Source organism: Anabrus simplex, chromosome 3 (genome assembly GCF_040414725.1).
Source record: "Anabrus simplex isolate iqAnaSimp1 chromosome 3, ASM4041472v1, whole genome shotgun sequence".
Lineage (NCBI taxonomy): Eukaryota > Metazoa > Arthropoda > Insecta > Orthoptera > Tettigoniidae > Anabrus > Anabrus simplex.
This window is the reverse complement of record NC_090267.1, coordinates 207,012,228-207,039,819: the sequence shown is the minus strand read 5'-3', so window position 1 is coordinate 207,039,819 and position 27,592 is coordinate 207,012,228. Positions and strand designations below refer to the sequence as shown.

General features: G+C 38.1%; 1 protein-coding gene across 1 annotated transcript; it reads right to left on the bottom strand.

The window, feature by feature from the left end:
* Positions 1-1,435: 1,435 nt before the first annotated feature.
* LOC136866153 (zinc finger protein 878) lies at positions 1,436-3,667 on the bottom strand. Its single transcript, XM_067142870.2, has 2 exons — positions 3,486-3,667; positions 1,436-3,232 (listed from the first exon to the last, which is right to left on the bottom strand). The coding sequence occupies exons 1-2, from the start codon at positions 3,520-3,522 to the stop codon at positions 2,544-2,546; spliced, it is 726 nt and encodes a 241-aa protein (XP_066998971.2). The 5' UTR covers positions 3,523-3,667; the 3' UTR covers positions 1,436-2,543.
* Positions 3,668-27,592: the final 23,925 nt, after the last annotated feature.

The following is a 27,592-nucleotide window of genomic DNA, read 5'->3' as shown; positions in this document are numbered from 1 at the left end:
GCTAGAGTAGGTGATAATCTTGTGTATTATTTATGAGGCTACTTGATTCACACAGCTGCATAGAAAATTGTACCATGCAATGAGTGGGTGAAATTATTAGAATATGATTTTGAAACTTGGATAGCGTTTTGTGATGCAAGCATTCTTTCCAAATTATGAGGCGGTAGCAACTCTAAATGCCTCAAATATCCTTTGCTGGCCTCCTATGACATGATGAAACATGCAGATGCCACAATTGGAGAAAAGCTAAAAGGTGAAGGCACACGGTAGGATGATATACGTTTCAGACTGTATGGAGATGCTGTATGAACTACCAGCGTTTGGAAGTGTGTGCTGTTCATGTGCCATTTATATTTACCCAAAATGGTGTTCCCTTACACAATGTGTAGATTTATTTTTGGGTAAAGGTGATATGGAGAGAGGCAAAGTCCAGGTCATCTAAAGCAATGATAACAGTATTGCAAGTTTCTTCCAACAAGAGGTAAGCAATTTTTCAACTGTGTATGCTCTGCATTGCATTTTTTACAATTTCTTTTTGTAAACAGTACATTAGTACATTGCATAGAGCACCCAATAATATACCAAATAATTTGTAATTAAATTATGTGCAGAAGTCTAGCACCAACAAGTTCCAGCTGTTTCATGTTACGGTATGCAGTCACATCAAGACCAATCAACACTACAAGCTGAGCTACCTGAGTTTCAACACTTAATACTTCATTCACCATGATTTGTATAATCACTTGAGGAATTTATCATCTTAAATATGAGAAAATTCCAAAACTTACTTGAAGTGCACTTATTGTACGCGCACTTTTTAGTGATAGATGGACACCCTAGTGCTGAATCGGTCGACCTCTGTTATCTTCGAGATTCGTACTGGCAACCTTGAAACACAAACTAAGAATCGCTTATGGTCGCTGTGCGACATCTGGCATAGGCCTACACTTTACGTACCGGTACTCGTACTGTTGTTATTTACACAGCAAAGCCAAACTATAAAATTCATGCTAGGAACAAGTTTCACATCGAGAAATGTTATATAATATTATATATTGTGTGTGTGACACAGTTGTTGGCATAAGATAATACAGGTTTAGAAAATTCATATCGATCGATCATATTATCGATTCAATTCAGATTTCATTTCCATTCAGTTGGCAGTATTACTGGAACCAGTAGTGCTCCCTCCTTACTCCTCAACCCAGTACAAAAATCTATCAATAAAAAGTGCACGTACAATACATGGCACATAGTTGTTGAGACTATAACTGCCATGATAATTGATTTACATGAAGGAGCTGCCATAATATCAAATTTAAAGGACATGCACATACTGACAATGCAAAAAAGTTAATGATCCTGTTTTATGAACCTAATAACCTAATATGATTGAGTACAGGAGCTCAAGCTCAAGTCAGAAATTTTCCTTTAGTGCTGTGGAGAGAATAGATACTGTTAGCATCGAGTCAAGACCACAATCAGAACACATCAAACAGATTGTTTTTAAGTTGCTTTGAGAATATGAGGAATATAGTTATAAATATTTTGTAAATATCTATCAAGACAGGTTGCAACATCTATTAACTGATGCCATGTAAATGCACCTTTACAATTTTTTAATCAAAGAATAAATATAAAATTTAAAAACCTTTAATTAAATATTACTTGTGGAAACCTATGATGATAAAATGTTCATAGGGAGCTTTTTAAGTTATTTCTTTTTTTGACATTAGCTTAAGTTGAACCAAACAGAATTGATAAAAATTTGCTGAAAATGGAAGGTATAAAAAGGATAGTAAAACCTACCTGACTGTACAGGGGTCTACAAATCTGATATTACGCCCACTTAAATAAAAATCGCATCACCTGATTGTAAGCAAAATAATGATACATGCAATGAAATTCTGATAAACCTCTGAAGTATAACAAACAGAAAATCCAGCACCAAAGAAAATAAATACTGGACCTAATAATAATAATAATAATAATAATAAACAAAATGACTATACCACGCAGTATCACCAAATAAAATAGGAACAATACCTCTCTGAACAAAACAAAAATACTTTATGTATAAAATTTAAAACTATAAAATAGTTGTCTCACATGAAACTTTGCACTGGTCTATAGTACCTAAGAACCAGTCTCTCTTCTAAATGTCAGAAAAGGACAGGCATTTAGCCTATACTTTAAAAAAGCATAAAAGTATTTCACAATAAAAACAGTCCAAGGAACTAAAATTAAATGGCACAGACAATGAAGCAGTTACCATACCGCAAACTAGATGCCTAAACTTCAACAACTTTGACAAAGTAAGTTATATCTTTACAATTCCACATAGGCTACACCTTTTGTATATAACTTAAACTATGAAGAAACGAGGGATATTATTTACAGTACGTAACTGGGCTGCTTCTTAGCTATTTCAAGACCAATCAACAGGCATAAATTGAAAGATCAAGTGCCTGCTGATAAATCTTCATTATAAGAAGGGGACAGGGGATACACAATTGGCATTTAAAAAAAAAGGTTGATGCAAATTATTTCATTCCAGGTATGTGTGAACTTAAGTCAGAGTTTAGAGAATGGCTTATCGTTGGGCTAGAATAAGAACTTCCCAAGTAGCACGAGGTACCTTGTTTGGAAGTGTGGACATCAAGATATGCTTGTCTGGAAAATACACGGCTACATGTGGGACACTGATACTTACTGATGTGAACTTTATTGTTGTGACGGAGAAGTGATGTCTGAAATTTGAAAGCTTTACCACATGCTCTACAAAAGAAAGACTTCCGAGACTTGGAAGAATAGTCAGATACTTCCGTCTCACCATGACAGCTTTTTCCAGACATAACTGGTAACTCTCCTACCTGATCAGTATTACTATCTACCCTTCTTGAAGGAGAATGCGAATCTCTTTGTCTGTAATTCTGAATCATCAAGTCTTTATGAATTGGACTAGACAAGCCTAATGCAACATCAGGTTCTGAGTCAGTCAGTGCATTTTCACTTTTAATTTTCTCAGGCATGCCTTTTCTTCTCGGATTTAAAATTAAAGGATGAACTTCATAACCTGATAACTGAGGGTAAAACATTGCAACAGGAGTAGGTGAAGCACGTGTTTTACCGTATCCGAAAGGAAGGTCCGAAGTAGATGCACAGGGTTCCTCAGTATGCTCCACCTCCTCATCATAGCATTCTGCCATGTTAGTAAATGGAACACCTGTCACTGAAACAAATTAGAGGGGGAAAATAGGGTTAACAACATTGAGAAAAATAGTTCATACAATAAAAAGTTTCACAATGTAAACGACCTAACAAGAATACTTTCATTATGAAGCAGCAAATGCCGCCGTGGTTTCAATACACATTGAGAAAAATTCATTTTAGGTTAAGTTAGAAGGGATACTCGTTTCACTGTGTAAAGCCCATGTGATGTAGCTATGATAAAATGCACCTACTGATATAATATAATATGTTACCTCCTTCTTTATTTTTCGTATTTGTATACAGGCACATTTACATCTTCAAGTCATACGATACATCATGTAATTTATGCTTAAACGTCGTTGAAGAGAGGTCGTAAAGCTAAATTACGGCTGACATAATCAGCTAAATGCACAAAACATCATACTCAAATCCTACCTTTACCAATAAGGTCGCTGTTGACACAGTGACAACTGAGATATTACTTGGACCTTCTCTGCACGGTTTTGTTTACCATATAGGCCTAGTATGTTTGTGTTGGTTTGTGAGTACACTCTCGACTCTCGAGGATGTCCGGATGCTTGCGACTTGCGAGATTAGAGCGATATCGCATGTTGCACATGGTCGAGAGAAACCCGCCAAATTTAAATGATGGAAAGGCTAGTAGCCTACACCAAATACAGTAGAGACAATACGCAACACTCTGCGAGATATCAAATACAGTAGAGACAATACGCGACCAAGACCGACTCCAATTCTCAGACCTTAATGCTACTCTCGATCGTTCAAAGATGGCGAATCGAGTAGCCGAAATTGTTGGAAATGTGGGTTTGTTTTGGTTTGTTGTTATCGTATGTAGTCGGTGTAATTTTATTAAATTTGACGATAAATGTTAGTTTCTTTGTAGAATATAAGTGTGCGAGTGTATTTATATGAGTCGGTGGGTACATAGGATCTGTAATTATATGCAGTAATGTGAGAATGTGCTTGTTTTGATCGTATTTTTACTCATTAAAAACATGAGTGCACTAGGTGGACCAGTTTTTAATCTAACTATGGCAATGCCTCTCATACAACAATTCTTAAGTTTCCTACGAAATAGAACATTAGAAGAGAAATCGATTAGGAATATACATCGTGATTATTTTGAAGTCCATGGCAAAACCGTAGCGTGCATACATAATTTTGAGAATAAGTCTGAGGTTAGGAAATCTAGCCCTCTACTTCCAAACTATTCGTGTTCCTCGAAAAATATTAACTTAGATAGAATATACTTGATATTGTGTTATTCCGTCAGTGTCTATGTGCTTCAAAGTGTCTAGTGATTTAGATGCAAGTGTATTTTACAATAATCTGTGCTTTGCCTGCGGAAATGTTTGGCTGGTACTTGGAGTATAACAAAACTTATAAGTGTGACGGATGGAGCAATCTGCATACTGTTACACAAAAGAAATAGTGACTTAGAGGGATTAACTGGGTTTGTAACGTAGGGTTTTACACTACCAACACCTTCCGATTCATGCTGTGGCTATCAGTTATTAAGCTGACTGTGCCGAACTGAAGCTCGTGCATGTGGTTAAATATCAATGTTTAGTCAATAGAGTTTTTCCACTCATGTTATTTAATGGGTGAAAACCTATTAGGCTATATATTTAGTGTCTGAACGTTTCATTACTAAGGTTACTATCCTTGCGTGAAGTGCTGTTATGCCATATGTCAACATTATATTAACATCATGTTAACATAATCATTTTGGGTGTACTTGATCTGAATGACACCGAGCTCGAAAGCTGCAGTCGCTTAAGTGCGCCAGTGTCCAGTATTCGGAGGATAGTAGGTTCGAACCCCACTGTCGGCAGCCCTTAACATGGCTTTCCTTGGTTTCCCATTTTCACACCAGGCAAATGCTGGGGCTGTACCTTAATTAAGGCCACGGCCGCTTCCTTCCCACTCCTAGACCTTTCCTGTCCCATCGTCGCCATAAGACCTATCTGTGTCGGTGCTACGTAAACCAATTATCAAAAACTAGCAATGATCTGAGTGACTCAGACGGTTAAGGCGCTGGCCTTCTGATCCCAAGTTGCCGGATTCGATCCTGACTCAGTCCGGTGGTATTTGATGGTGCTCAAATACGTCAGCCTCGTGTCGGTAGATTTACTGGCACGTAAAGGAACTATTGCAGGACTAAATTTCGGCATTTCGACGTTTCCGAAACCCGTAAAAAATGTAGTTAGTAGGACGTAAAACGAATAACATTATGATTTCGGGTGTACTTCCCATTCATTGGGTGGTGAATTTAAGAAATTATCTACCACTTCAAAACTAAGGCAACAAGTTATGTTTGTGTTTCACAGTTCTCATGAGAGCGAATAAATCGAGGAATTTTGCACCTTAATTTATTTTGAAATATTCAAAATGATGATAGAAATATCATTTTAACAGTTTTATCACATATTTTCATCTATCCAGCGAAGTGAAATCTAAGAGAAAACGTTATTTGACGAATTGAAATGTCTAAATAATCAGCTTGTTGGTCTCTTTTCTAGTAGAATATATGTGATTCTAGTTGATTATATGTGGTGCGTACTTGTTGGCGAAGCGATTTCATACGTGTAAAAGTGTATTTTCCTTACGATGTTACATTTATCATATTAAATTACGGCCGTTTATATAAAATGCACGTGATATTTTCGTGTTAGCCAATACCAGCAATTCGGCTACTTCGGCCGCCATGTTTTTCTTATATTACGGTCTGAGGATTGGAGTCGGTCTTGACGCGACACTCAGCGAGATATCGAGGGACAGCTATCAGAGCTCTCTCTAGCAGGTAGACCTGAGAATTACTGATTATGTCATAAGAGCACGTGTATTTTTGTGTGAAGTTTTTGGTGTTATTTATGCGTTTTCAGTGAGTTGACATAATTAAATAGTAGCGTGTGTCATTCCTTGATATCTCCTCTCAACATGAGGGGAAAGGTATGTGCTGTGTTTGGCTGCAGTAACTATGAAGTAGAAAAGAATGAGCGGTCTTTCTTTTGCTTCTCTCGTGACAAGAAAATGTAAGTAATATTGTGTTTGCATATATATTCTTCTGGTGACAAAGAGATTTTTATAGTACTTCATAATCTTCTGACCTGCTCGACCCATATTTTAACTGGCTTAAAATATAATACGCATATTTTATTGTATAGTGCAGCAGATGTGTTGTTGTAGGTGTGATCTGTGGGTTTTGAAATGTCACAGAAGTGATTTGGATAAGGTGTACGAGAAGGAAGGGACGTTACGCTTATATAAGAATTATAAGATCTGTTCAGATGATTTCCAGGCCAACGACTTTAGAAGTCCTCGACTATACAGCCAAGGGTATGTTACATTTTTACTCTAATTGTATGTAAATATTCCTCAAAGCATCACTATCGACAACATTTTCATACTTTCTTTTATCCCTCTTCTCAGATTAAAGCTGGGATTTTATAGACTTTCTTTCTGTTAGTAGGCTTCATGTTAAGAGGAAAATTGTCCAGCTTTTAAATGTTAGTTCATTGCATCATGTGTGTAAGGAATGTGCTGATATTTTTATTGACAAGTGTCTCAGTGTGATGATACAATGTTTTTTAAATGAGAAAAAAGACAAATCTAACCATAAAAGTTCAGGTAGGAATGCTAAAGCAAAAAAAGTAATGCATAAATGAAAGATCAAGCCAGCAGTCCATTTCACATCTTGTTTATATGTCTATTTTCAGTCTTTAAATAACCTTTTAAATAATTCTTCATTCATTTATCCAGAGTTGCTTTAGCAACTTTGAAGTTAATATCTCAATAATACTTTCTTTCTAGACGCAATTTATTTATCCATTTTCATATATGCATTTCCATTTATATTTTAATTTAGCGCGAATTTTCAGGTCACGTCACTAGGAGCGCCACTTGCGAATCTTTCCTATAAGTGTGCCAAACGATAACATATACGTGTAAAAAGTACAAAATTAACTTGAAATCGAGAAATACAGCTCTAACATACAATAGAGGAAAGCGTAATTGATCCACCTTTTTTCAATACAAAGTATGTTGTTAATACAATCATAACATTTTTATTTAGGACCGGTTTTGGTGTCTTTGGACACCATCATCAGCCAAAATAGGTCATACGAACAAAGATATACAAGTGTTATAATACATATTATGGACCCTTAATAATAAATAACATAAATTGGATGAAATAAAAAGTGATGGTGCTTAAAAGTCATTCTTACAATTTTTACAAGTTGTGAACTTGTTGGTCAAATTATAAAATGAAAGTGAATTTGATATTCTCACTGTCCACTTCATACACATACAAACAATACTTCACATTACCAACTACCACAGAAACATGTAATAGTGAATATATACCCCTACATAGGGTTGGCATCAGGAAGGGTACTGGACAACGCAAACCAGACCAAATCCACAGGTGTGGGCTGATGAACTTCGATGTTAGGCCCCTTAAAACAATAAGCATCATCATCATCAAATCCACAGGTTTGACACAGTTCACGCAGTGAAAGAAGAAAGAGGAGAAGTTCCAGAATTATAACAATTTGAATAAAGAATGAACAGAGAGACATAACAACAGACAGGCAGGAATTTCTGTAGTGATTATGTATTAAGTATATAGATGGAATAATAACACTAGCACAGTGATATGTACAATTTTGGAAACAATTTGGGTAGCAGGTGTGGAAGCTATTGTGTTTCAAAGTTCAACATTGCTCTGCCGAAAATGTAATAAAATGGACTTCGCCCTTTCTTTTCGTATAGTCTTCATACGAAATTACCGGTAGATCTAAAATGGTGAAATATAGTGGGAAGGCAGGGATGAAATGGTAATAGGATTAGCATGGAATGTGAGTAAGGTACCTTCTGATTGGGCAAAAACAATAATTGCACCTAACTATGAGCAAGGGAAGAGTAAGTATTGCAACAACTATCAAAGTATTGTGGAAAGGAAAGTGTGATCAATGGTTGAGAGTATCGGTAAGTTGGAAGAAAACCAGTTTGATTTCAGACCACAGAGGTGCTCTATGCAGCAAGTAACTGAAAAATGCCATGAGAGGAACAGACAGTTATGTTTGTTTTATAGATCTAGAAAAGGCATAAAATGACAGAATAACAAGGGAAAAGATGTTGGTTGTACTCAGGACCAGTTGAAGGAATTTTGGGGCCCCTTGCAAGGCATTATTTTGGGGATCATGTCAATATGACAGAACTTATTCACAGTTACTGGATGTTAAGATTATTAAATAATTTGTCACTAATAACTTAGTTTCAAAACTACATCATAGGCACTAACATAAGAATTTTTGTACATTAGCTATTCTTATTATTACCATAATGGTGAAAAAATCTCAGCCAAACAGAAGACAGACATGGGATTCGGCATGTCTACTGAAATACGTCATTTAAAAGCATTAGAAATCGCAAAAGAACTTTCTATACCAGAGTTTAAAGCAAGTCGAGGGTTGAACAGAAATTTCTATAAGAGGAATGGACTGAGCATTAGAAGGCGTACTACAGTTTCACAGCATGTTCCTACTGTCTATGAATAAAAACTGTTTTCCTTCCAGCACCATATAATTCAGTTGCAAAAGAAAAATCCTTATATGTTTTCCCAAAGTGGAAATGCAGGTTAGATACCTGTCTGTTTTGAAATGCCATTGGACAGTACTGTGAGTGTTAAGGGGTCAAAAATTGTTACCATCAGAACGGGTTGTAATGAAAAATGAAAAACAGAGGTGTACAGTAATGTTATGTATACTTGCTGATGGAACTAAACCTTCACCGTACGTTGTCTTGAAGAGAAAGATGCTTGCGAAACAAAATCTACCTGCTGGTGTTATTGTCAGAACTCAGTACTCCAGTTGTATGGACAGTCTACTAGAGGAAGACTGACTGAAATGTGTTTGGCAACGTCACCCTGGTGCATTGCTTGGATGGAAAAGCTTGCTTGTTACGGACAGCTACCGCGGTCACACAACAGAAGCTCTGAAGAAGCAAACCAAGGATGGGAAAACCGATCTAGCAATCATTCCAGGCGGCTTGACATCTATGTTACAGTCGCTGGATGTCTGTGTAAACGTTCATTCAAAGCAGCCTTGAAACAGCTGTATACAAAGTGGATAGTGGCTGACAATCATGCACTGATGCCAACTGGTTGTATTAAGCACCCAGAAGTTCAACTGCTTTGTTTGTGGGTAAAGATGACGTGGAATTGTATTTCTGGTGACCTCGTCTGGAAAGTTTCCAGAAATGCTCCTATTTCTAATGCTATAGATGGCAGCGAAGACGGCATTGTGTGGGAAAGTGATGGGAAAAGCAATAGTGAGAGCTCCAAATTTGGTACTTCTGATGATGAATAAAGTGTTGACTATTGTTCTGTGATTGGTAACTTTTTATGTTTGTGTTTTACATAACTTATTGGGTATTATTTCAAGGACACTTAAAAGTTGTCTGAAACAATTTTAAATTTCTGAAACATACATAGTGAAATGGCATTCTTGTTCTGTAGCAAATATTGTAAATAAATTTGAGTGAAACTTTTTTTAAAAATGCTATCCTTTAAAATATAAGGTGCGGGTCTTATTCAGGGGTGGGTGGTACTTGGGATTACCCAGTAATTTTTAATTAACTTCAGCCTAGAAAAGCTCCATTCTGCAGAAACTATTCTCAATGTAACTGTCAAATTTGGAAAAATGCCTTCTATAAGCTTCTCATAGGTATGCTAAAGTATTGTTAGATAACTATTACAATTTTGGGAAATCATTTAATTCATTGGTAATATCTGATGTACTTATATCTTCTGACTTTGATTTTGGGTCCTTACAGCATCTGACAGATTCTTATAACTGTTATTCAGATCTTCCTTGTTTCTTGTCAAATTTTTAATATCATAAATGACATGATGCTGTATAGGCTTTTGGGCTTATGCTGTGTCAAGAATATAAGGTGAAATTATTTACGTTTCACAGAGAACTGTGCTGTAAAATGGTGCATGGCCTCCGAAGAGGCCTGGTGCAGATTTTTTAAGTTGATGCCACATGGGCGACTTGCGTGTCTGTGAGGATGGGGCCCTACCTATGATGAATTCTAAATACTGAAGACAGTACACACACTCAGCCCCCAAGCCACTGTAATTAACCAATGAAGGTTAAAATCCCCAACCTGGCCAGGAATTGAACCCAGGACCCCCTGGGCCAAAGGCCAGCACACTAACCATTTAGCAATAGAGTCGGACACAAATAGCACTGAAAACAACAGAGCAACAATGTAACAATTCAAATCTTTCTCTCACAGGCATAAGAGGAGTGTCTGTTACAACATTGAGAAAGTTTATTCCTAGACAATTTTCTTCTCCCAAGATGGGCTCATCCCTAGTTTCCTAGAAAATTGCCTTTACAGTTACAGATCTGGAATTCTTAAATATAATAACAGTCCCCAAATTTATAATTAATTCTTCTGCTGTTCTTTAGCTTTCTTAAAACCACTGATTCAAAATTCTTCAGTAATACCTATTGTTGCAATTTATCAGTTTTGCCATTGTATCCAACTACATGCCTTCCTGTTGAACTGATTTCTTATCTTTATTGTTATGACTAATGCTAATGTATCAGATAACAAAGCACAAAGAAAACTTGTATGTTGCAATCTCTTCTAGGAGACTGCCTGATTCACTGATACATATCGGGATCCCTTTAAAAATTAGTTAATCCCAGCCCTGAAGATGGTTTCCCGTGGATTCCCATTTTGACACCAGACAATTAATACATTAATTATGGCCACATTTGCTTCCTTCCCATTTCTAGCCCTTTCCAATCCCATTGTCGCCATAAGACCTATCTTTGTCGCTGTGACATAAAACAAAATTGTATAAAAAAGACATTTCTTTCAACTTTTCTAAAGAATGTATTATGATGTTAAGCTCACACCTAATAGTTTAACACTTTCAATCCTAGCCTTTCATCTGGTTTCACAGAGTGGTTTCAGTGTCAAGTGTACATGAATGAGTAGTGAGAATTTCCCAGTGCTTTACAGATGCAGAAAATAAAGTGAACAATCTTTGCACTATACCAAAGTAATTTAGTGCAATTACTTTTTTTTTTTTGCTAGTTGTTTTACGTCGCACCGACACAGATAGGTCTTACGGCGACGATGGGACAGGAAAGGGCTAGGAGTGGGAAGGAAGCGGCCGTGGCCTTAATTAAGGTACAGCCCCAGCATTTGCCTGGTGTGAAAATGGGAAACCACGGAAAACCATTTTCAGGGCTGCTGACAATGGGGTTCGAACCTACTATCTCCCGAATACTGGATACTGTCCGCACTTAAGCGACTGCAGCTATCGAGCTCGGTAGTGCAATTACTGAAGATTTAATTGAATCATTAACAATCAAGTTCATATCATGGATAGAGCAAGGTATATAATATTGTGAGCTCTTTGGTTTTCTTGAAGGATACTATCTTGTGTGCCACAGTTTTTCCCTTTCATGTTACTTCTAATGTCATAAGATTGTCCACAACAATCTGCATCCCCAATTTCAGATAGTATGTGAATTAGAAATCTGAAGCAGATCTTTTCCAGTAGTACGGTATCTACAACTTAATAAAATCCAAAAGAATACTGTTCAATGGTAACTGACCTTTTTTTATAATAGAGATAATTTCATTAGAACCAGTCTTCCAGGGTTTGCTGATAGCTGAATATGTTCATTTAATATAGCAACCAATTTGGTTATCAACTAGTCCAAGGAAGTTCCCATTACCCTGATTTCCCAACTTTTCTCGTCACCCCTCAAAGAAGATTGCTTTCTGCCAGTAACGAAATAATATAATAGAAAACAGTCTCTCTATATGAATCCTCCATCTTCTTCCTTTTCAGTTTGATATTGTGTTACCTGGTCAATTAAAAAAATTGAACTTTCATTTCTTTGAGAGAACTCTTTCCATTTGCACATTTGTTATATATGACTGTGAGACAGTTCATAGTTAGTGAAAACTATCGAGAATCCTTGCCAGTCCTGTATCTACTTCCTGTGAGTGAGCCACAACTGAAGTCAAACAATTTGCAACAAAAGCAATACACAGAATTTTTCCTTACTCAGCAAATTATGCTTTACCTTATCATCATTTGCAAGTTGGCAAAAGCAGTTACATACACTAAAATAACATCTAGTTTCTTTGTCTGTATGAAATATGTTTTTAGCACAGGTATCTATATGATCTTAATTCTAAATATTTTGCCTGCAACTTCTGGCCAATTTCTGGTTTGCTTGAAATGAATACACATTTTGTACTTCTGATGGTTCTTCCTTTTTGTGGAGTTAAAAGTTAGCTGAAGTAGCATTTTCATTACACAGTGTTAAAGACAAAATTGATTCTACCAAGTTTATAGTTTCAGAAACATTCATGTTTATTACTGGTAAACAGTTTTCCTCAATAACTGGTGGGTAATTTCTGCACTATCTTCTAATTGAACACTGTTCTTCTTTAAAACAGTAACTGATAGATTTTTACTACGCTCTGTTATTACTCTACACTTATTCGATGTATTCCCTGTATTCATATCACGTTGTTCATTCAGAGGCACCACAACCACATTATCATCTTGTGTTCTCTTTACAGATTTGTTTAACGTGCCTTCCTGCCATGATATTTCTTTCTTCAGCTCCTTCTTACACTTTCTGTTTTGAGAATCTAAGTATTTTCTATCCATTTATGCTACATTATGATAAACAATGGGGACAAAGCATTGACTCACCTGGCTAATACATAATCAACAAACATGCTAAGCAAACAGGAATAGGAACTACACAGACTAGAAATTCATAATCATCCACATTGAACTCGAATTGCAGTTGTGTGTGATTCTGTTTCAAGGTTTTAGTGATTAAAATAAAACATTGATAAGTTTGGAAGATTAAGGGATTTTAAAGAAAGACAGTTTAGCAGAAAATTCAACCTGCTTTTACTAATAATGTTTTTACAGTTGTGGTGCACTTAAACTGGCCCTGATAGTACTGGAGAATAATGGGATTAGGAATGTGCTATTGAAGGTAATCAAATGGATTAATGTTGACAACTGAACCAGAACTGATGGTAGACTGAGTTCTTGGTTCAAAATAGTGACAGGGGTTAGGCAAGTCTGCAAAATATATATATATACTCTCTCTCTCTCTCTCTCTCTGTGTGTGTGTGTGTGTGTGTGTGTGTGTGTGTGTGTGTGTGTGTGTGTGTGAGTGAGTGTGTGTGAGTGAGTGTGTTAGTTAGTTTTGCATTACATTGGACCAAAGAGTTTCTGACTCTTTACAAAAATATAAAAGAGGCATACAAATGTAGGCCTACCATATCAGCATTATTTATTGTCCAATGAAACAACGTAAGAGAGCCTCTATAACAATATTGCTTTGCTTGCTCAATTTCAGATTCAGTTACACACCACTAACTTTTATACCAGATAACACATCTCCTTTCGTTGAAGAAAGCCTGAATTCTTTTTGGCATACTTTTCACTAGTTCATCAAGATAATATTGGTTCTAATATTGTACCATTCCTCAATGTTGATTTTGTATAGATCTTTGCAGAGTGGTTGGTGGATCATGACATCCGTAAATAATCATCTTTAATTTATCCCAGGCATGTTCGATAGAAGCCTCTGTGGCTCAAGCAGTAGCACACCGGCATCTCACCGCTGGGTTCCGTGGTTCAAATCCTGGTCACTCCATGTGAGATTTGTGCTGGACAAAGTGGATGTGGGACAGGTTTTTCTCCAGGATCTCCAGTTTTCCCTGTCATCTTTCATTCCAGCAACACTCTCCAATATTATTTTATTTCATCTGTCAGTCATTAAACATTGCCCAAGAGGAGTGCAACAGGCTTCGGCAGCCAGCACAATTCCTATCCTTGCCGCTAGATGGGGCTTCATTCATTCCATTTCTGACCCAGTCGAATGACTGGAAACAGGCTGTGGATTTTCATTTTTATGTTCGATAGGGTCCATATCTAGAAAACACTGCAGCTACTCTAGTCGAGCGATATCATGACCATGAAAGAAGTCATTAACGAGTACCACACAATGGATAGGAGCATTACTGTCCATTAAGATAAATTCTCCTCCAAAATGGTAGTGATACGGTGTCGCTATGGGCCGGAGGATGTTGTTCCTCTATTAATAGTAAAAAGTAAACTCGTGTCCTCATCCTGAGGTGGTGCAGCTCTTTTCAGGCACACCCCCATTGGAGGTGAGCTGCATGTACCATTTGAATCCAAATACCAGCCCTCCTGCCATTCTTAAATTTCTGGCAGTACCGGGAATCGAACCCGGGCCCCCGAGGACGGCAGCTAATAACACTAACCGTTACGCTGCAGAGGCGGACTGTTCCTCTATTGTACAGACATGATATTACCCTGTGTAACTAGGAGTGGTGTAAGGTGGTCCCACATAAAGACACTCCAAAACATCACGGAACTACCACCTTGCTGCACGTGCTGGACAGTGTGTCTGGGATGTGAAGCCTGGCCAGAATGCCTCCAAACATGTTGCCAGCAATAGTCTGGAAAACAAGCCTTATGCAACATTCATCAGTGAAAAGGACTTGATGCCAAGTCTCAAGAGACCATTCAGTATACAATAATGTTGACCCCATCTGTACTGTGCACCATGATGTCTAGATGTCTACAGAACTGGGCCTTGCAATGTCCATCGAGACTGAAGTTGTGCCTCATGCAACCTGTTTCTCCCATTTGGAGTTTAAATGCGATGACCTATGGCTACCGAAAGATGGTGACACTGCATACAGGGCTCCTCCAAGTTGAAATTCGAAGGTGACCGTCTTAGACTGCAGTTGTACTTCTTGGACGATGTGTGCAAGGCAACTCATCAATAGTTCCTGTCCATCTGTACCATTTCAATGTTTGAACCACATCACTTTGTTTACGGCCCACATGTCGAAAAAACTACTCTTATTGATCCTTCTTGACATAATCACTATGTGTACACGTTCACATTGCATGTCGTATCATCCTAGATGCTCACTACACCCCTTAGAACACACCTCTAATACTTCCACACTAACACTACAACTTCAACTGAAATACTGCCTCCAATTTGAGCATGGCGTTCTGGCTGTGGGTAGGGGTATGAGCAGTTGTGAGCGTGTTTACAAACATTATAAGGGTCACCTTTTCAGTCTGCATAGGACAGGCCAAGATAGCAACACAGTTAAATAACTTACAGGGGTGATGTAAAACATTGTTTCAATGTGTGCATTGTACAGTACATGGATCATTTGTTGAAATGTATAAACTGGCAGAGAGGCAATCAGCTAGGTGTAAATGTAGTAAGTTAGTTTGGCCTATGCCAATGACTTGGTGTTACTGAAAGCCTGGAGTCTAAGGAGGTGCAGTGAGTATGATATGAAAATGAGCATTTCTAATACTAAAGCCATGTCAGTAAGAAAGAAACCTAAGAGGAATGAATGCCAAGTAGGGAAATTGAAATTGGAACATGTTGATCATTTCAAGTACTTAAGATGTATATTCTCCCAGGATGGTAGTATACTAAGTATAGATAAGAAAAGTGTTTTTCCACCAATCAATACAACACACAACAAGCCTTCAAACACATCAGCACAAGACTTCCACAACAACTAAAACTACAACCACAAATGTAGACGAGAGAGGTGTTGGCACCAACTACTTCTAATTCAAACTCAAGACCTGCTGTTTACTATATTAAAACTTACCAGAGTACATCACAAGTTGGAATATATAACACAATATTAAAAAATTTCTTCATGACAAAGGTCCATATCAATATGACGCATACCAGCTTCAGAACTTTCTCGAAGATTACCATACACAGCTAAAATCAACATAACATAAAAGCAAATGAACTACACAGAAGACAGAAGAATGGAACCTATGCAACATGAACTAAAAATTTTTAACAAGTGTCTACCTATACTTACCAAATTTTAATGTGTTAAAACTTTTTAAGTGTTTTATATTATGACCCATATGTTTTAATATGTCCTACATACTCATTTTCTAACTTATTGTAACTTTTTACCTTGACTACTGATATTTTAATCACATGCTACTGTATACATTTCCATCCCCCATTAGACATCCGGATGTCTAATACAATAACAACTTGTGAATTGTCTAATGGCTGGAAACAAATCATGTACTAGCTGATGATGGCCGTTAAAGAGCCGAAACCGGTACTAGTTTAATCTATTTAAAATAAATTGTGTATTGATTGGTGGAAAAACACTTTTCTTATCTATACTTTGAATCTGTCAATACGGAAAATGAAATTTATAAATAATAAATGGTAGTATACTAAGCGAAAAAAGCCAGGAGCACCAAAGCTAAGGCAGTAAGCTTGCAGTTTCATTCTGTACGAAGAAATTAAGTTCTTGGACTAAACTACAAGGGTCATTTTTTAACTAAGGTCCGATTGGCTGTAGCTTTGTTAAGTTGGTTCGCCTGTCGAAATGCGCCTGCGCACTGTCTCCCAACATGCCTTGGGTATAAGGCGACACAAGTTTCAGTTGTAACATCATTGGGTATGGTTCACTGTGGGCAGATGAAATGTTTCAGATAATAGAGTGTCCTGCTGAGTGTGAAATAAGGTCTGTAATTCGATTTTTTACAGCAAGGAATGTGTCAGCTGTGAACATTCATCGGCATGCTGTGCAGAATAAGCGATGTGGCCTATTGTCATCTGGAGTTTCGTAGCCGCATGACAAGGCACACCCTCATTCTGCTGCTCAAACTCAAGAGTTAATCCGATCTTTTGGATGGGAGCAACTAGACCACCCACCGTACAGCCCGGACCTTGCGCCGAGCAGTTCCTCATCGTTCAGTAGTTTGACACCAACAAAGAAGTGAAAACAATAGTTGAAGTTTGCCTTCACTTACAGGTGGCAGAGTTCTACGATGAGGGAATACAAAAATTGGTGAAATGAAATGTCGTATGGCTTTTAGTGCCGGGATATCCCAGGACGAGTTCGGCTCGCCAGGTGCAGGTCTTTCTATTTGACACCCGTAGGCGACCTGCACGTCGTGATGAGGATGAAATGATGATGAAGACAACACATACACCCAGCCCCCGTGCCATTGGAATTAACCAGTTAAGGTTAAAATCCTCGACCCGGCCGGGAATCGAACCCGGGACCCTCTGAACCAAAGGCCAGTACGCTGACCGTTCAGCCAACGAGTTGGACACAAAAATTGGTGGAACTCTATGATAAATGTTTAAACAAACATGGTAACAAGGTAGAATAATAGTTTAATGTGTAAAGAGGACATAATAAAAAAAGACTTTATAAACTCAATTGATGAAGCTGCCGTAAAACCAATCTTCAACAGTGGAGTAATGTGAAGCAAGTGGAGGACAGGCTACTTAGGACAATAATGGACTCTGCCATGGAGAGTAAGAGAAGTAGAGGGAGACCAAGGCAATGGTTGTTAGGCTTGATTAAAATTTTTTTTTTTAATGTTGAGAGGTTTGGAACTACACGAGGTCACAGAGCTAGTTGTAAACACAGGATTGTGGAGGTGTTTAATTAATTTAAAGAGGCTTGCAGACTGAATGCTGAAAGGCATAACAGTCTATAAAGAAGATGTTTTTATGTATGTATAATAATAATGTCTGCCTCTGTGGTGTAGTGATTAGCTGCCACCCTTAGATGTCTGGGTTCGATTCCTGGCTCTGCCATGAAATTTGAAAAATGGTACAAGGGCTGGAACGGGGTTCACTCAGCTTCGCGAGGTCAACTGACTAGAGAGGGTTCAATTCCCACCTCAGCCATCCTCAAAGTGGTTTTCCATGGTTTCCTACTTCTACAGGCAAATGCCAGGATGGTACCTAACTTAAGGCGATGGCTGCTTCTTTCCCTCTTCCTTGCCTATCCCTTCCAATCTTCCCATCCCACAAGCCCCCTGTTCAGCTTAGCAGGTGAGACCGGCTGGGCAAGGTACTGGTCCTCCTCCCCTGTTGTATCCCCTGATCTAAAGTCTCGTGCTGCAGGACACTACCCTTGAGGCAGTAGAGGTGGGATCCTTCACTGAGTCGAAGGGAAAAACCAACCCTTGAGGATAAACGGATTAAGAAAGAAAGAAGGAGAAATAATAATATTATCTTTACTGGCCACATTGGATCACTTGAGTCTTTCATGTACACTTTTTCTTTGAAGGTTGTACTTTTTGATTCTTCTTATCTGCCCAGTACTTCTTTATTCGTTCTGATCACAGTGTTCTTAATTCGCCTGAAATCTCTACAGGCCTTCTGTGCATCATTTCAGTTGAAAATTTATGTTTCTTAAGAAGGGTGGTAATTTTATTCTTGTTCTCTGCATCTGTAATTTCAAGTCCAATCATTTTGAGATCCTCTTGAATTTCTTTGATCCAATGCCGTTCTGTCTTCTTTCTCAGATTTCTCATCACTAGTTGTCGTAAAATCCTATTCTCTGGTAATCGTAAGATGATACCAATATAATGGTCCGTTATTGGACATTATAAATTTTCCAGCTAACTCATTCTTGGTTGCCTGCGTTTCGCCCTCGTGTGCTAAGTTAGGCTCGTCAGTTGGGACTTAGCACACCACCCAAGACGCAGGGCTAGTGCATACCGTGGAGGCCACTGCATAGGCTATTTGAAGCCACCAGCAGTGCCAATGCACTATGAGAGCTATGTCTCATTTCCAAAAATAGATGCCTGCCTGGCCATCAAATGATGTAGATGTTGATTCCCATAGGGAAGTTCCATAGGGAACTGAATCAACATCTACATCATTTGATGGCCAGGCAGGCATCTATTTTTGGAAATGAGACATAGCTCTCATAGTGCATTGGCACTGCTGGTGGCTTCAAATAGCCTATGCAGTGGCCTCCACGGTATGCACTAGCCCTGCGTCTTGGGTGGTGTGCTAAGTCCCAACTGACGAGCCTAACTTAGCACACGAGGGCGAAACGCAGGCAACCAAGAAGCTGGAAAATTTATAATGTCCAATAACGGACCATTATATTGGTATTATAAATTTACTCATTCGGGACAAATATTTTAGGTTCCCTATGGGAATCAACATCTACATCATAATCGTAAGATGTGAAAGAAATAAGAGATTCTTTTCTTCTTCATCGTGCTGGTAACTGGGTCAATCTCTCGATAGACAGTTTCATTGGGGAGGATTCTCCAGACACCTTTAACCTGGTACTTTTTATTTATGCAAGTTCTAATAATTCTTCTTTCAGTTTTGAGGAGCTGATCAGTTCTTGTTTCATTTTTAATTTGGAACAAGGTTTACAAGCATAAGCAGCTTCGGGCAAAGTTACAGTTTTGTAGTGTTGGATCTTAATGTCTACTGACAAGCATTTTTTGTTATAAGTTGACCAGGTTAGAAATTTTCATTTTGTTGGTTCTATTTATCCACGTTGCTTTCTCGCTTAAGTTGTGCATAAAAATATCTCCAAGGTATTTAAGTTGTAGGACTATGTTAATTTTTTGTGATTTTATGATGACTTTGTTTATGTCAAGGGGTTTCATTGGCATGATCTCAGTTTTCTCAAAGGATATAATTTGTAATCCTATTTTTTATGCAATTTTCTGGAGATTGGTGATCTGAGCACGGACTTCTTCCATTTCAAGGGCTAATCATTGATGATGATGATGATGATGATGATGATGATGGTGGTAATAATAATAATAATAATAATAATAATAATAATAATAATAATAATAATAATGTTGTAACGGCATGGTGTTTTGGAAAGTAATCAGCATGGTTTATATTAAAATAACTGTACTTATTAGAATTGTAAAACACAGATGGATACAGTGAAGCAATAATCATGGAGATTATAATCATGATGTGTCAGAATAGAAGAAAAATTGTAGTGTGTAGGTGGCGTTACTTGATGGTGGCTCAGCTAGAAACATAAATATATGTAAATATTCTCAACATCCCCTCTCAAAGGCTGAACCATCTTCAATATTTCAGTCTTCTGACACCTGGAGATTCTAAGCACTTCCAGTGCTTATCTTTATGTAGCCCCTTGGTTAATATGTCTGCATCTCAGTTGACAAGTATTTGAGATTAATGTCTCCAGATGAAAGTTCTCATACAAAATGATGTCACACATCAATGTGCTTAGTCTGAGAGTGGAAAATATGATTTCCAGCAAGCTTCTGAGTTCCAATGTTATCATTATATAGTCGAACAGTCAACATGCTATCAATGCCTATCTGCCTGCTAGGCTTTTGAAGCCTCACTCAAGGCCATATATTCAACCTCCATTGAGGACAATGGCACTGTCCGTTATTTTCTGGATTCCCAAGATATGACTCCGCTGTACATTGTAAAAGCTAAGCCAGTGTATGATTTGCAATCATTGACGCATGCAGCCCAATCAGCATTTACATATCCAGTTAAATTACTGATATCACTTCTAAACGTGATCCTGCATTAGAAGAACCCTCTTACTGGGTGAGCTGTCCATGCGGTCAGGGGCGCGCAGCTGTGAGCTCGCATCCGGCAGGTAGTGGGTTTGAACCCCACTGTCGGCAGCCCTGGAGATGGCTTTCCGTGGTTTCCCATTTTCACACCAGGCAAATGCTGAGGCTGTACCTTAATTAAGGCCATGGCCACTTCCATCCCATTCCTAGGCCTTTCCTGTCCCACGTCGCCATAAGACCTACCTGCAGAATAGCAAAAAAAATAAAATATGAAGAACCCTCTCAGGTACCTCAGTATCCTCTTTGCTGCTTGCCAGTGTTCTTTGACAAAAGAATCATTGTATTGGCTTTATGTCTGGACGTGTTGGAGCTCTGTAGTGAAGGCCTCTCACCATCATCCTTGGACCAAGTACTCGATCTTGACAGCTTAGCTCCAGCTTCAATTGGTGTGGCCACAGGTTTGCAATCAGACATTTGAAAGCGATCTAAGGTGTCCATAGCATAACCTGTCTGTTTCAAGGTAATACCAGATTTATTTTGAGAAAACTCAATCCCGAGAAAGTATTTAATGGCTCCTAGGTCTATGACCTCAAATGACTTTTGTAGAAATTTGTAGACTTCATCAATTGAAAATGAGACAAAGCCTCTCATAGTGCATGGGCACTGCCAGTAGCTCCAAGTAGCCCATGCAGTGGCCTCCACGGTATGCACTAGCCATGTGTCTTGGTAGGTGTGCTATTTACCAACTAATGAGCCCAACTTAGCACACTGGGGCAAAATGCTGGCAACCAGGAATGAGTTAGCTGGAAAATTTATAATATCCAATAACGGACCAATTATATTGGTATTATTCTCTTGAGTTTCATGACAGAACTAAAATGTCATTGACATAAATGATGATCAGTAGAAGATCAGCATCTGCACCCTTTAAATAGATGCTCGAATCGCCAGACATTGGTTTGGCACCACGCTTTAGTAGTTGCTCATTCAAGAGTCCATGCTAACAGCGGCCACCCTGCTTCAAGCCATACAAAGCCTTTGTAATACAGCACACACAATCCTTGTACAGCATCTTCAGCATCCTTTCGGCTTCGGCTATAATCTCGGCATGGCTTTAATGTAGGATGAATTCGAGGATTTTCCTGGCATCATCATAAGGATTTCCTCTTTGAAAATTCCATTTAAGTATGCAGTTGCTACATCAGACATACATTTCGCGATGAGCAGTGAGTGCAATAGCCATTCGTATTGAGCTGAGTCAATCTATAATCTATACCCAGCCTCTGGGAAAGAACCCTGGCCACAACTCTAGCCTTCCTTGTTGTGATCTCGCCATGTGCTCCATATTTATTTCTAAGGACTACATGACTTCCAATTATTTTCCTATTTTATGGGCAGTCTATAAGATCCCAGGTTTTGTTTTTAGAATAGAGACAAATTCATCTGCCAGCGCCAGTATCCATTTATTTTTCTCTGGACCTGAAACTGAATTGGAACCTCAGCCAGACATACTGAATCAATTTGTCCTCAATTTGGTAAAGTATTCGAGGTCAGCCTCGTGTTCCTGAACGAATCAGTTTTGTTCTCCCTGGAGCATGTTGAGATTGTTGTATTTCTGCTTCTGGTTCATTTTAAAAACTGAAAAATTCCCCTTCTGAACTATCCAAATCTTCAATGCTTTCTAGGAGTTACAGTATGTTTATAATGATGAAAGAATCAACCTGCTTCGGCAGAAATATGTTTGTGCGCCTAGTTGGGAAAACAATTTATTAAAATTTGTATCCACCTTATTCAATACATTAAAATGTTGTTAAGATAAAATTACAACATATATTTTACCAGAACTAGTTTCAACGCCTTTTTTTGCGTCATCATCAGCTGATATACATTTTAGGAAATATTGGCAAACACATAATATTTAATATATAATATTTCCTAAAATGTATATCAGCTGATGATGATGCAAAAAAAGGCATTGAAACTAGTTCTGATAAAATATATGTTGTAATGTTATCTTAACAACGTTTTAATGTATTGAATAAGGTGGATACAAATTTTAATAAATTGTAATCTTGGTTCAATACAGACGAATAATGAAATTTATTAACCTAACTACTTGGGAAAAAATCATGATTGTACTTTTGCTCTTTTCTATCTCCTTTCAGAAACTTGACGTCACGCGAGATTTCCACTTTTCGTTCCTATGGTATCCAAATTCTGAAACCTTTGGACTGCTCTGCATAGGAACATACCCTTTTCACTGCGAGGGTCAAATTTTCCAACATTTGATGATCAGTTGAGGCAGTAGGTTTCTCATCCAAATTTCTTGAATGTACAAACATTTGTGACCTTCCAGTCCAGGTTTTGTAAGGAGTTCGTCCACCCAGTTTACTTGCAGGGCCCTTGTTCCTAATGTAATTCACTGCTGCAACAGCCTCTGCCCAGAAAGAGGGAGGATATCCTTATTGCATTAAAAAACATCTGGCCATCTGAAACATGTACGTTTTTTTTTCTTTCCACTACTCCAGTTTGTACCGGGTTAAGCGGAATCGTCAGGCATCATAGGATCTAGGAATTCTTCAACTGTGCATTGAATTCACATACTCTGTACTGTTATCAGATTGTAAGCTTTTTATCCTTACATTTTTCTGTGTTTCCAAACTTTTTCTGAAGTCCTGAAACTCATTAATGACTTCAATTTTCTGACGAAGAAACTTCACTTCACACCATCCAGTTGCATCATGGACAAATGTGACGAAGTAGCGCAAGATTCCATTCAAGGAAACTCCTTTAGGCCACAAATGTCAGAGTGAATCAACTTCCCTGGTTCCATTCTCCTAATGGACTTCTTCAGAAAAGGGATAGGACTAAGTGTCATCTTTTCTTGGAGACACATCTCACATTCAAAATCCTCTTCAGTTTTGATGACTTTGATTCCCTCATTTTATTCTTCACTGCTTCATGTAGATCCATTATGTTTAGCTGACCCATTGCATCATATAAACTTCATCATGATGTATTGACTAACATTCACATTAATAATAAATTAAAATGAAGGTCCACCTATTCAATACCATTTAATATGATATCAAATCACTTATACAGTGGGACTGGTTTCGACCCCATTATCATACATACATACATACAATATCATTATAGACCGTTATGCCTTTCAGTGTTCAGTCTGCAAGCCTCTGTGAATTTACTAAACGTCGCCACAATCCTTGATTTGCAATTGCACCTATTTTCAAGTTCCAAGATATTAGACTGCAGGCTTTCAGCACAATCTGCCATTAAGACCAAGTCGTCAGCATAGGCCAGACTGCTTCCATACTTATTTCTGCTGTTCTGCTTTGTCCAGGTTACTAAGTGTCAGGTGTTATTATTGTTTTACTTAATGTGGTGAGTTCTCATGTTGTTGATGATTCTTGATTGTGTATATTAGTTCATATCTGGGTTATGGGTTATGGGTCCGTATTGAACTCGCGAATGATTATGTCATGTGATTATGCTGTGTTGATGAGAATCTCACTTGGATCTGTTGTGTTTAATGCTATCAGTGTAACCTTGGGCAGTGTTCTTGTTGTCATGTACTCTGAAAGGCGATTCCCGATTGAACGGTGATAGGCTATGTCTGTATGGTTCATCTGAGATTGTATTATCTTTTTAATCTGATGTATCCATGTCAGGTAGTTACATCAGTTCTGTTGTGGAGTAATTCATTTCTGTTGCTAGTGTTAAACATGCCTTATTCTTTCTTGATTCTACTTACCCTCCTTTATTCACATATCACACACATTCTTGCAGTGTGCATGTACTTCACTCATGTGGTCTGGTTGTAATGAGGTGTGGTCTTAATTTCTTTGTGGATCTGTGATTTCCTTGACCGGTTAATTGTGGTCATTGTGGATTAGCTTCTTCTGCTTGCATATTTTCTGTCAGATGTCTGTGTACTAAATTCTTGCTCTGGGTTTCATTCTCTGATGCTTATGATGTGGGACTAGTGTCATGCATGTGTGTGATCTTCCGGTGCTGGTTAATGATGTCAGTTTTGGCCATGCGCTTGAGTGAATTTTTCATTCTTCCTGATTTTTCATTGCTAGTCCTTGTTAGTTGCTGTATGTGTTGATTCTTGGTCATCCTTATCTCTTGTCGCTATACCAATGTGTTGTTACTGGTGCTTCATGGTTGTTATGTGGGTTCATTTCTGAGTTCTGATGTGGATACAGCTGGCTTATAGCTGAAACGACCCTTCGTTTTTACTGTGTCCTCATGTTGGGATTTTGGTTATGGGTCTTGCAATTGTCATTTGTTAGCGGTACAATTCTTTACCGAATAATTGTGGAATCTACTCTGAAATTAACATTTTAAGTTAAATCTTCTTTGTTAATTTTTGTATGGGTTATGGGAGTGTATTTTGTAAATGTTGTCATTTCATGAATGTACACTGGCTTGATCATGTCTTCATTTGATGTCTAGTGATATGAGAGCTTATGTCTCTTTTGATTTGTATCTGTGGATCTGATGTTGATCTGGTATTATTATGAAAAATTTGTGTACGAGAAGTTTTCCTTGCACCTTATGGTTGTCTATGTGTAATCTCTTCCGATTAAGCTTATTTACATAACGTATTCCTTAGTACGTGCCTTTGCTAGTTCCTCATCCGGTTTAGTAACCTAACCTCTTGTGATTCTGTTGATTCTGGCTCTACCCTGCATGTATTTGCAATGTTATATTGAACCTGATTGTCATCTGACTGTTCTGGGTTCTATTCCAGTGAGTATGGGATCATTTGGGATAGTTCCTGGTCGGTTGCTAAAATTCCTTTTCTGTCGTTGGGGTATGGGACCCAATTGATTGATTGAAGGTTCTTCTTCGTCTACTCATGAGCTTTGTCATTGTGTTATCTATCATTTCTACATTGTTTATGTTTTATTATATCCTGTGTATTCCGACTGGCTGGAAGGGTGTCTGTGTTGATTGGCATAATCACACAGGGTGGACTGTCGTTATGTCTCCATATTATTAGTCCTGGGTTATCCAGAGGTTCTTTGAACACTTGATGGTCTTGGTAGAACACCTGTGCTCGTTGTTTTCAAAAATTATTTATATGGAGATGAAATCTTCCTTGAATTTTGGCCCTTATTTATGCTGGGTTGAGCTGGTTCTGGTTGATTTTGTAATATCATTTTCATTTCTTGTCGGTTGTCCCCTATCGTCCTGATTGTAATAGTTGGTTGTCATGTGGTTGCTGACCTTGGTAATGGTTGTATGGTAATCTCTTCTGGACACACTTTGAGATTTCCCCTCCATCTATTATTATGCATACAAAATCTCCGATTATTGCCATTGCTTCCTTCTTATTCTTGGTTGATTTTCCATGTGGTCTCTGTGTTATGGTTGAGGATGGTTGGGTTTACTGTAATTTTTCTGTCTCATTGCTACCTGTTTTCCTAACCATCGTGTTCTGGCTTACCTGATTTCTGTAGATGGTTTGTCGTTATGAATATTGCAAGGACCATCTAGTAATAAGCTTATCCATCGTTACCTCCCTGTACCCCCTGCTATATTTTCTGTTCATTGTCTTGGGATCCTTCTGGTATCTGTATTGACCTTTAGAGTTATATAATGTGTGGAAGAATGCTAGTATTTAATGTAAATGAGTGTGAAAACCATAATAGTCTTTGACCTACTACTTAGTTGTTTGGATGTTCTGGTTGAGTCTACTAAATGTTACTTAAATTGCTGGGATAAAAACTCCTGTAACTTGCCTCTGGATTCCACGAGCCACCTTAAATACTCAAAATCTTACTCCGATCTCTTGTGTTTAGTCTTGATACTAGAATATTGAAGTCTTGAAATATTTCAGTTAAGTTATTTCCCCCTTCTCTTAATATATAACTCTTACTCAAAGGTTGGATTGTTAATAATTTAACAAATAAATTGGTACTTCAAGAAAATTAGTGTATATTGGTTTACTAGTCAATAAAGAATGTAAAGTCTTCATTATTTTGGTGATCCTTTAAATTCCAATACCAAGAATGTAAAACATTCATTATTTTGGTGATCCTTTAAATGCCATTACCAACAATGTGGTCTGACATAATTATGTTAACGATGTTACTTCTATGTTTAACTTGGGTTCAAAATTGGAGCAGTTATCCCTGATCATTTTAGGCATGTGGAACTTGCATAATCCCTCAAAACATACTGAAACATTACAAAAGTGTCTTGGAAACCTAGTTGGAAAAATTATGTGGTCTCTAACATGTGTACTTGAGCAATTTTGGTTTATTGTGGTCTGTAAAGTGCACTTGGTCCCTCTCTTTCTGCTTGTGTATGTGGTGTTCCAGTTTATTCATGCGGCGTTACACCCATGCATCTGCTGATTGGAGATCTAATGTGTGTGATACCTATGGTTGCCTACTACACTCTGTACTGGTATGGTCAATCTACTGTGTCATGTACTGTCAACTTGTGTAGTGTGTGATGAGACGCTGGCCACATTGCATCCCATTCTGTTCACACTCAACTTGTTCATCTGCTGCTATTGTATGAAGATCTATATTCCTGCAACCAAATAAGACCATTTCATGTTAATTGAAGTTGAAAAATCTGGTTTGTCTCTTCCTGTATTCAACATATTATAGTGTCCGCCATGCCAACTGGCAGTGGGCTCGGCCTGGCACCGTATAGGCCCACCCCTTACGCTTCAACTGCGCCAATCAAAAGCAATGCTTAAGTGCTAGGCCAGCCCCACTCACTTCCGCTCGCGGTCCCGTAGCAGAGGAGTATGGAAATGACTCCACGATTAATCTGGAGTGTTCCATCTCGTGATGTTCCTGGATCCATCCAACATCCGGATGATTCTAGAAGGGCCAGCGCAGGTAT

Bases quoted from the DNA above. Each gene is read 5' to 3' on its own strand.
- LOC136866153 (XM_067142870.2), bottom strand. From the start codon at position 3,522: ATGTGCCTGTATACAAATACGAAAAATAAAGAAGGAG. The intron at 3,233-3,485 runs GTAACATATTAT...AATTTGTTTCAG, and splicing joins TACGAAAAATAAAGAAGGAG to TGACAGGTGTTCCATTTACT.